The 11562-nt window shown below is 48.0% G+C and overlaps 1 protein-coding gene across 1 annotated transcript; it reads left to right on the top strand.

Annotated features, from left to right (window-relative positions):
- Window positions 1–3859: 3859 nt before the first annotated feature.
- Window positions 3860–4288, top strand: T265_04930 (hypothetical protein; the record flags this gene model as incomplete). The annotated part of the gene is made up of 1 exon (XM_009169798.1): window positions 3860–4288. The coding sequence occupies one exon, from the start codon at window positions 3860–3862 to the stop codon at window positions 4286–4288; it is 429 nt and encodes a 142-aa protein (XP_009168062.1).
- Window positions 4289–11562: the final 7274 nt, after the last annotated feature.

Here is an 11562-nt window from a genome sequence, read left to right as displayed (position 1 = left end):
TGCTACTCGCCTTCCAGGATGGGGACCGCGTGATCCTCCTTGTGCCTGGTTGGAGACACTACAAGATATGGCTGCCAACCGATGTCAGTGGCGTTCTTGTTGTTAGTTTCTGTCCAGATTGCCTGAGTGAATGTCTGGAGGTGTAGGCACCTCGGAATGATTGTGCTAAGCTAGCACTAAGTCCCTCCCCCATCCACCTTTATTCTTCAAAATAAGGCTTTCAAATAAGTCATGGTTGTAAGGCAGTGAAGCATTGGTGTTGAACACTGAAGTCATGCTGTCGATGATGATGATGACCTTGAGGCAGGTTCTTGAGCAGCACCATGTGTTCGGACGTCCCACGTTGGTCGCTGATCTGAAGGCTGATCATGAATGTCAATCGTCAGAAACTGGCGATGTCTGGTGGTCGAAGATGCCTCTTCCAAATTTGTATCCCTTATGAGGGCTCCGTGGGCGCGCACGAGTATACGGTCCCTCCAAGGGCTACCGTACACGAAGTGGTGTCTGAAAAGACTCGCTTTTTCCACTCCTACTTAATTTCCTGATCGACGAGATAGTGTGCTGTTCCAGTAATCTGAGCTGTAACACCCTTCCGGTTCCTAGCTGCCATGCTACCCGAAGGAAGCAAGAGGGCTGGGATACTGCCAGGTTGCCCAAGCCTAGACAGGGGAAGTCGAGAGGCAGGGGTCGGGTTCGAACCACTGATCTGCCGGTCAGCAAATTCGCGCTCTAACCACTTGGGCCATCTCGCCGTTGCTGATGATATAAACCTTGAGGAAGTGGAGCACGCGGAAGACATTGTTCTCGTCTTCAAAGAGGATGAAGATCACGTGTTTTCGGATGAACTAACCACAGCATTCCCGCAATTTGGCCTACTTTTTCACCCAAACAGTGAGTCATACTGCTAGACTCCCAGTCACTGGACACGCCATTTGAAATCCAAGGGAGCACTCGTATTTGTGGACTGTTTTATGTAGCTTAGATATTGCGTTATTTTCAATTGTAGTGTCACAGATGAGGTCAATGCGGAAATCTCCAAGGCCTGGGCCACGCTTTTTAAATTAAAACATCCACGGTGGGAGACAGGCATATCCCTGAATCTCAAAGGACGTGTGTATCAGGCTACAGTACGGGCGGCTTCGCTATGCGATTGAGACGTGACCTCTTCGAACAGCGGAAGTGAGACTTCTTCAGACCTTCAACAACAGTTGTCTCCTAGCCAAACGTGGTGTAGGTTGGTGCTGGCGAGTCCGCAAACCGTCCGTCAGAAGACGAATGTCTAGTTATGCAAAAGGGATCTCGATCGAGGTATGCGTCCAGCACCTGTGGGGTTTGGCCTGTGTATTACGTGTATCACATCATTTATTGTTAAAAATACTTTTTTTCCAGCGGCGCAAACAGAGATGTTTCACCTTGCAGAGGGGTATGAAATAGAATGCGAAGGGTATGGATGCCGCCGGTGAAACTCAACCTCCAGGATGAGGCCCGCGTGATTTTCTCTGTACATAGTTGAAGATACTGCGATGTACAACTGCTAATCTGAGACCATGGCGCTAGTGGTCGGTTTTGCCAACCGATATCAGTGGCGTTCTTGTTGTCAGTTTCTATCCAGATCGACTGAGGTCTGGAGGTATAGGCACCTCGGAATGATTGTGGTAAGCTAGCACTAAGTCCCTTCCCCGTCCACCTTTACTCTTTTCTTTACAATGAGGCTTTCAAATAAAGCATAGTTGCACAGCGGTGGAGCATCGGTGTTGAACAGTGTCATGCTGTCGATGATGAGAATGATGATAAGCGGTCAGTTTACATGCAGGGTGTCTAGAGCTGTGGTCTATATGGTGAGCCAGCACCAAATACATCCCCCATCCACTTTTATCTTTCAATTCGCAATGAGGCTGGAGACAGCTCGGTGGTTAAAGCGTGAAATTACTAACCGAAAGGTACGTCGTTAGAATTCAACCATTTTGACTTCTCCAGTCTACGTCTGGGCAACTCGAGAGTACTTCACTCCCATGATTTCTTTGGTCGTTGCAGATAAGCACTGAAATCTTGCTATACCCCAACCAACATCAATTATTAGGGCTTTGAGGCATATCATAGTCGTATGTTGGCGAAGCTGTCGATGATGAGCTAGTCACGCACCTAAACTTGATGGTGGATGACTAGCATCACCAACCGATGACTTTACTCGGAAACCTAGTGGCAAAGCGGTGGTCCACAAACTGCTGCCAAGAGTCCTTAAGGAACGAGTCGCCACACTTATTTCAACTCACCCTAAAGAGCTGAGACTGTCAAATCTCTGCCCATTGACCAGCCTGGTAGGAAACTTTAGGTTCAATATGGGAGGCCTTTCTGCTTAGCTCAGAAAGTCACGTCACGCACAATGCCACGCCGCGATCGACTTCAGGATCCTCGCGAGTCACGGATGACGCTGATGTTTAAGGCGTTCGCAGGTCCAAGTAAGACTTCCCACTGACCGAATTCTTCGTATTTCTTCCAAATGGGAAGAATCCTCGGCAGACTGAAGTTACGAGACTGTACGCCTACACAACAGCCAAGTATGTAATCTTGAAAGTAGGTTGTTCACAAGCAGGTCGAGGGTTCCAACAGCTAAGAACGCGGTGGATGAGGCTTACGTCAATCCCAGAACGGATCATATCGGATACAAAGGTTTTATATACGTATACATTATATTTTCCGGTTTACGGTCGACCTGACGTAGCCCTACCTTTCAGTTGCGCTGCACTTCTAGAACTTTAAAATGGATGTCTCTACATCTGACAACAAATAAGGACTCATAATCACTATCCTGAACTCACCTGAAGAGTTTTATTATGCCATACATTTCCAAGAGCATTCCAATGATTGGGAATCCTAGGAAGACCACAACAACACCGCAGAAGAAGCAAATGGTCCCGCGATAGCTGTCCCCTTTGAAGAAAAAACTTAATGCGCCCTTGGCACCGATAAGACATCCGAGACCGCCTAGAAATAAGATCTAATGCACATTCAGATTAAACTACAAGTCCACTTGCATTGCCAAGAGCAAGAAGAGCCGAATCAAACAAGAACAAGACGCCCAGGAAAAGAAATATACCTCCAAACCCCATGAGCCCCAGTCCAATCTCTAGAACCAGGGAATTCGTTAGAATGCTGAGTGGTTACTTTGTATGTCTGTCACAGTAGTTGTTCCGTACATGGATCACCGGGGTTCGCGGAGTACGTGGAAAGCAGGCGAGGTGGCCGCCAAATCCCAATTTGATTGTTAGCCTTGAGGGAGCATGTTCAAACTATTTAGGTTTGGTGCTGGCTCGTTCAGTTCAAGCAGTCGGTCAGAGTCACGTAGCAGAGGGGGGATCGGCGGCTGAATCCCGTTCCTCCCGCCGCAGTCGTAGGGTAGCTCTGAAAGCCCAAAATATCTATGCAGAGCCCTTCCGCGTCATCGCATCGAGGAGTTCCGCAGCTAATCACACTATACGTCCCGATGCTCAGTTACATGTAGGGTAAAACTACGAGTTCATACACAAGCTGAATAGGATTGTTGTGAAGTATTTATCCGCCTTTTGTCAAAATAAGCTATATTTAGCCCATGATCCCGAGGAAACAAGTGAATCAACTATACTAGACATCATCAGATGTATTTGAACTCAGATAAACTGCATGAGACCAGCAACCATACAATCTCAAACACGCAGATGTTTGCAGTTTGGTCGCTCCTAGCTGAACACCAACCGGCCCATTTCAAAGTTTATTCCATCAACTAGGCAGCAGCAAAATTTTGACCAAACACCTACATTTGTGGCTACAAGAATTGCGAAAAGATGGGTAAATGGGGCTTTTGGTGGAAAACAGTGTAGGCATGAAAAAACTTGGAAGAAAGTTCCTCGGTGAAGGGCGTCACATACGTGGGGAGAATTACCCAAGGAATAAGCCATGTTCATTAGATGCGATGCGGTATAACGGTATGCTAATTTCAAATGAGATCCGGACTATCATTTTCACCACCGCTTTTAATCGTGCTCTATTAAACGAGTACACGAAACTCGTCAAATCAACTGACACCGCACTGGCGAGCGCACCCAAGATGCTGGCCCCCCTTTTAGATGACTGCTCCTTGTCTGAAACTAAGATTTATGGTGAAAACTTCTATAGGAACACGGGCATCCAAAATATTCCCTCGGGGGATGTGCGTGCGGTGTCCGGTTGGTCTTCCAGTGCAAATCTGACACCCAATTCAGGCCCTGATGAGATGCAGGCCCATCTGAGCTTCCCATATTTCGTCTGTTGACAGAATGCGTTCCGTCACCTTTCACGGTAGGTTGGTGATACTAGCAAGTCTGCACCTAACGGGTAGTAGTTGGTCACTAGTTTTTAGGTTAGCACGATAATCGCTTTCTCCCGGAAAGGGGAAAGGTTGCGGTCGTCAAAGGAATGACGAAAAATCAGGTAGAAATGCTTTGAAAATATGAAAAAATTTCCTTCAGGATGCTCAGATAGGCCTCGTCTGGCTCGAACGTGCAGAACTGATTTGTCTTGTACAAAGGTTGACAAATATAGTCCTTCGTAAGAAAAAGTTTGTAAGAGCTCCTTCGTGGTTTCGCCTTGCATTTTGGGTGTGAAAAGCTCGCTGGGGTAGAATACAGTCTTGCACAGTGTTTTCTGTAGACTTCAGATGCTGATGTAGGGAGGGAGGTCGTTTGCTGTTGAGCTGTTCACCAAATATAAACAGTCACAAACATTTTGGACAGGGAAACAAACATCTCATTTCAAAAACTGAAAAACCTCGCGCGTCTTCTTGAGCCTTCCTGGGTATTCACAGACTATCACGCAGCTGTGAACGAATACTCCACCGCGGTCTCCACAAGTTCCGTAATGAACCTCGCCGTACATTGAACGCGAAGCGGAGTCACGAGAAAACCACCTACCGCTCGCTAGCCCGTCAGTAATATCTACCATTACACACCCATCTCTTTAAAGGCCGCTCGTATTTCGCCGATTTATGTTTACCTCTTTTATGTCGGCCCCAGTATCTGGTCTATTTGGCAGCTTTTCGTGTGAATCATGCCACTTCAGAAGCTGAGTCCAATTTACTATTTTTGTTCCACAACCGTCCTAAATTGTATAGACGTTCCACTAACGGTCGGTAACGACAAACGGACCTTGTCATCGACTGCTCAGCTTCCGCGACACCAGTCCACTCTTTCGAGAATTCTGATGATCCTTCCAACTGACCTTCCCGCCTATGGGTAATGGCCGCGCTATTCTATCTGTCGTCCTCTGTCTGGACATTTCCTGAACGTCCATCAAGTCTCCTCAAGCTTTCCTCCTTTCCTGTCTTATCTCCTCCGGTGACAGGCGTGTTGCCAGCCACAACCCGATTTCCTAATCAGCCTGAAGGCGCGTATGTTTCCCGTGTATCAGCATGGATAGGGACTTCTGGTGGTTGGCTGTATCAAGACACGATGCGTTAACTACACGATCAACGGGGTCATTTAATAGTCACCTGCTTTGGTCGCCAGCCGCTCATTCATCGTTCGGTTAGGCAATTAGTTTGCGTGTGTTCGGGCACCTTACTTAGTGGTCTGATGCCCGGATGCAGCAAGCAACTCCCAAACGCTTTGCTGTTAAACCAAGGCCGTTGTTTGGCTAGAATCATTTATGCCACCCAGTGGTTGGTCACGATACGATGCACTACCACTCCATTGCCTGTCGTCGCAGTTGATTTGGCACGGCCGCTGTTTGACCCACAGCAACATTATCACGATATATTGATTTCCGATGGTTGTCATAAGAAGAGAGCTTATGACTGTAGCGGACCGTAACTCACCGATTTCTGACACAGTAGTGGGTTCCGTGGGGTGCGTTGCTTCTGCCGTATCCCCTTTCATTAGCCGGCATTGCCTAGAGGAACCCCATAATCCACCACCTCACTTCTCATTCTGGGAAAGCAGGCCCTCTGTCGAAGTAAGTCGTAGTTTGGTGCGCCAGGCGCATGTCATCTCGTGGCAGTCGGCGATAAGAATCCATCTCAATACACGAAGTATCGTGAGCAGCACAACATCAGAATCGATGGCATTCCGGTAAATGGTTCCAGCTTTACTCAGATTCATCCATCAAAACGACTCCAGAACACGGGATCCTGTCATTGGAGCTGCACCAAATTTCCGGGATCCAGTTCGACGACGAGTCTGCCAGCACCAAGCATGATCAAGGGGCCTCATCGCCAACTTTTGGTGTTGACAGACAGAGGTTTTGCGACCCTTGTCCCAGGAAGTATGGCCTTCACTCATCACCCGTCCAATATGATAAACGATATCCTGAACCATTTTCTCCCGGTCCTTCGCCTTGATAGATATTTGCCAGTATCCGAGGGGCATGTCGAACACTGTGAAATGCCGGAAGTTCTGGGTAGAATCGAAAATCCCCGCAACCGAAGAACGCCTACGACCAGATTTACCGTCAGTCTAGTCAAACGCCAGAAATTCATGCCAATCGGCGTTTCCCGTTTGTCTTCTCTACAAGCACAACCAGGGGGTGGTTCGTACTGCCGGTTTCCTCGATTATGACATTTTCAACATCTTTCAAACATGCTTATGCACCTCCTCTCTTAGACGAGGCGGCAGGGGACGGGGGTGGGAAGGTCGGAAGCATTCAAACGAGAGGAGAATTTTGTGTTCAAGCCACGAGCAGGAGCCAAATGTACCTTCACTCGCGGCAGCTTTTGGGTAAACTTCAAGCTTGACTGCGCCGTGGGTTGTCAGCAGCTTTTCCCGCTTTGTGTTAACCACGGATTATTCGCCCCTGAGAAGACCCGCTCTCGAGAATATCTGCGGTGTATAAAGGCTGATCATGAACTGGTTTTGCACGGACCCGGTTCCCAGGCCCATTGAATGCTTTGTTGCTCCGTAAATTCTCAGGTGCTATCTACCCACCGCTCTCACGGCTAGCGCGCACGGTTAGCATTTGGCCTGATTCGCTCTCCGCCTCAGCGATACCCTTGCTCCATCATCGGGTAAGCACATGTCCATCTTTCCGTCTATCTCGATAACGGCCTGTATGGTAGCCTGTTTTACTGAGCTAATGGCATCCCACACGAGAAAAGTTGAGCAACCCGAAGTCCTATTATGTACATGTGGTTGGGTACGAGGGCGTCGATTCTTTTAATGGTCGGGCGTTCTGCGGCTCGTTCGGGGGTGCCTTCGCGACTTGTTTTGGTGGCTGCAGGCTACTCGGCGAGTTGGTCCTTCGTCGTTGAATCCTTCCTATTCTCCTGCAACAGCAGTGTTGCCAGTGGGGTTTCGGCCTCGTTCCGTACCAGATGCGCCAGGTGCTCCGCACTCACCTGACCGGTTGCTCCCGCCAACCGCAACTAGGCACCCAGTGCGTGGTGCGCACTTTCGACAACCTTGCCAGACAGCGACTGGCGCGACGCCCCATCCAGTCCCGGCAACGCCCGATCCAACGACTGCTGCAGGCCGGCGTAGAGCACAGTGCGGTCGTATTCGGGTCCCATTCTTGCCCTCTTGTACCACTTCATATCCTCCTGGAGGTCGACCGGTTTCTTCTGCAAGAGCTTTCTTCGCGGCTGCCCAGTCCATTTTTCGAATGCCCATTGTAGCCCCATCCAGGGCCACCTTCGCCCGGCCTCTAAGCAGGGTCCTCAGTGCCGCCAAATTTCTCAGTTCGGCCTCCATTCCAGCGGCATTTGTAAATCCACTAACTCAACCAGGAAGGTCCGCGCATACCCACCTTCAAATTATTGTGGACACAGGGTCTTCGTCCGTATCCCAGTCACGGCCCCAAATGTAAGGAAGGGAGTCCTTTGCCGCGGAGGTGTTTATTAGCAAACATCAACTAGCGAGCTACAAACTATACGACAGAAGCGTAAACGCCTCATATGCGGCATGCTTTTAAAAACTGTCCATTCTCGCGCGTCCAAATAAACTTTCGTTAGGGCGCGAAAATCATGTACCAACAAGAGGTTTGTAAAGTCGTAGCTAGAGGAGGGTCGATCAAGGGTTTTATGAGGAATAGGTTAGCTTCTCGAGCACTCGAGTTGCAACGGTAGACCACAGCGAGAAGGAGAGAAGTGGATCCACGCATCAGCATCCTAAGCAACAGTGCACCACAAAAAGGCGTAGAAGTAGTATCAGCCGGGACAATCGGGATGGACAGGACCGCATACAAGTATAAAGCAACTCTATCAGCTCTCCCTCATCCTGAGTAAGCTCGAAAAACGAAGAAGCAGTCTACGGAGATCACGGCGTTAGCGACATCTGGTATAAGCCGGGTCTCTGCGAATTCAATTATTGTGGCCTGTTTAGAGCGCACCAACTGTTTAGTATACTGAGCTTTGTTGAAAAGACTGTGGGCGTCTCTGGACAAGCATTTCAACAGTGACTATCTTGTCTTCAAAGACGGGGAGCCGAGAGGCGTGACGGCAGAGAAGTTAGCAGATTCAATAGCAAGAGGCTGGGTTTGAGTCCAAAACACAGACGGGCACCGTGCGGCATACTTGTCTGCTTCCTGATTTGAAGGATGATTTTCATTTGCAAGGTCTTTAAGCCTCTTACGATTCCGGTTTTACGGGCCTTTCACATTTGAGGGCGAATATTTTGACCACCGCTTCTCGTAGCTCTTTTATTGCCGTCCTTCGTACAACTAAGTTTGTTGTTGGTAAAGGGTTTGGGGCAAACATGAAAGCTCGGTTTTCACACAATAGAATAGACTTCTCGAGAGCTACGCCATTTCGGGTTTACTACTCAAGAGTGTGGAGTGTACATGAATAATGAATCATTATACAAATTAACTGCATTGGTGATTTGTTTCAGTGAACGAAACATCATCGACTGGGAATACGGTGCCCAGTGCAATAAGAAAAGGCGAATTGCTGAAAAGGGTAAATCACTTAAAATGGGCACAAATTTCAGATACTTTGGCAGCCGAAACTATTTGCCGAACAGCTCTGGTGGATGTGAAATATGTGAAAGTGCCATTCCTGTAAGTAAGATCTGCTCGATAATTGCTAGTACGGATTAAAATCTTGGAAGCCGCCCAAAAAAATCGTGTAAGTTTGTTGTTAAACAACGGGAGGTTTCACTTTTACTTGCGAAATATGGGAGGAAAACCATGGCGTCAATCATAGTGAGCAGCTGAACGAACCCAGCGGACCCAGGCAATCAACACGGGGCTAGGGATTCACGATGTCTAATCAACTGGCCGGAGAACGCTCGTCCATCTCTACCAGGAATAAAGTTCCCATAAGAAGACATGAGCAGCAGAATTTTATTGGCCTTTTCGATGGATATGTGTCCAGCCGTAAAGCGTGTGGCCTTCGTCCGAGGTATTCATTGAGATAGTGACCTGCCGAAATGAAAGGTGCAAGTTAGGTTATTGAACTATCAGTATAAGGTAGGCGGCTTACAAACTGTCAGGAATAATTACCTTATAATGGGAGCACCGCAGCGGCTGCAATGTCGCAGAGGCTTGTTTACACAACGCCATATTGAGCGGCCATTTCTAATGCCCACAGACTATAACCCTCGAGAAATGCGGGGCGTGCGTGAAATGCGCGAGGTCCCATTAAAAGACGAGTATTTCGTCCTTGAACCCGAAAACCCAGACATACAGACGTCCTGGATACACGGTGCTGGGATTCTATGCTTCGATCCTGGTCAACATTTTGAAACGCTTTTTTTGCGGACCGGTAAGAAAGCAAACTTTAGAGTTTTCTGGACGGGCCGGAGGCTGATAATCAAAAGTAACTTGATTTTCTGTGGACTTACCTTGGTGACAAGCCTGAAGGGCCTCACCGCACAGTAGGCGAGATTCACGACCATTGACGGCCGGTTTGAGATGCTTCATGTTCGACTGTTGACGGCAAACCGCTAGTTGCAGACGTTAAGCTTTGACACAGCAGCACTTGCCAGTGAAAATCAACTGCTTACTAATGACTGTGAACCCTCTGGATTCTGTTCTCTGAAGATTATCCATCGCTTGATTCAGTTGTTTACGCAGGCCGTTCAAAGCTGTCGATTGTGGTGTGGAGACAAGTGCAATGGGTACACTTTTTTCTGGTAGGCTGCAGTCCGACAAGCACCGATGGTGGATAGAAAAGCAATCTAAGAATAAATCTATGAAGAATAGTTTTTACTGCTTGGAACTGATCTTGAATAAGATGCAGGGGCGCCACATGGCCCCAGCTGGCATGTTCCAAACTAGTTGAGAAATAGGTGTATTATTATTATTATAGAGCTGGTATGCACGTTCTCCAGGACGTGTATCAACAATCTTGGGGCATCTGGGTGTTCGCACCACGAACTATAGTTAGTTAACGTAGGTTGACCTCACCTATTTCGTTCCAACACTCTCATGGTCTGGCCTTGGCGGTCGCGGTACCAAGAAGCTCAAAACTGGAAAACATGCAAACATTCACCCAACAGACCACGTTCTGAACGTAGGCATCACTCTCCAGTATTTCCCGTTAGTCACTTTGATACGACGTATGCATCTCGAATTCCCGCATGAGCAACTCAGCTTACCGCGACATCTTTTATATGACGTGCTCCAGTGTGCCGGATTGGTGGCGACCATTGCCATTCTCCAGACGGTTGTTTGTCACACTACAAAAGTGAGCCATTACGGATTATGCGTGTGCGGCCTACCTTCGGATAACAGAGCCAGGGGGCTGTAAGGAAAAACGGGAACTGCTGGTCCGCCCTGCGCAATATTTGCATATCTCGAAGAAACCTTTGTGCTCGTATTATGGTAAACAAAAAGTTCACTTTAGCGCAGCGTCAAAGCGGACTGTGCAGCGAAACATATGCCGGCAGTTGGCATAGATAAATAAATAGATGTTATATGATACATACATGCTCTCTGATAACTTTTCTAACATGGGCTAGCACAGCAATACGTCACTGCCTAACATGACTCTCGCAGCCGGCGTTTGTCCATGATGATACTGCTCCCCAATCTTTTCCCTAAATAGGCCAAACAGTTTATGCAGAGGGGCAAACAGTGGGCTCTTCACGAAGGCATACATCAAAGGACGCCCGGTACCCATGCCATTTGTTATCAACAAGGAAGACAACTTGTATCTACAAGGCAAATCGTAGGTGCTTTAAAAACTTACCCACGTCGTTTTGTCGCTTGCGTTCCGTCAACATTTACTACATTTGAAAAGCGTTGAAACAGTATTATCTGCCACCATCTGGAGAAGCATATATGGCTATAGTAACCTTTCCATGACTGCAGCACGGTAAACGTCCGGTCTCCCGATGTGTGACCAGAACCGAAGGCATATCATCTGGCACAATAAAACCCAACCACGCGCCCTCTACCCAATAGTGGTGGGAACTTCCGTCGTTTGTTGCATATATCCAGTGTGATAAGGATCTTACCGAATTCATCGGTGACAAAATGCCACATTTCACACAACGGCATTTTATATTTCAGCAGGGTCCTACGTGTGCCCAACTCCTTTCCAGTTAGTCGTCAGTTTACTGGAAGCCAAGTGTAAAAAACCTGGAAACCTTATGACTGTGTTCAAGATAGTGAGGA

The sequence above is a fragment of the Opisthorchis viverrini genome, assembly GCF_000715545.1.
Source record: "Opisthorchis viverrini unplaced genomic scaffold opera_v5_90, whole genome shotgun sequence".
Classification (NCBI taxonomy): domain Eukaryota; kingdom Metazoa; phylum Platyhelminthes; class Trematoda; order Opisthorchiida; family Opisthorchiidae; genus Opisthorchis; species Opisthorchis viverrini.
The sequence above is the reverse complement of the archived record's forward strand: the minus strand, read 5'-3'. Positions and strand labels throughout refer to the sequence as shown.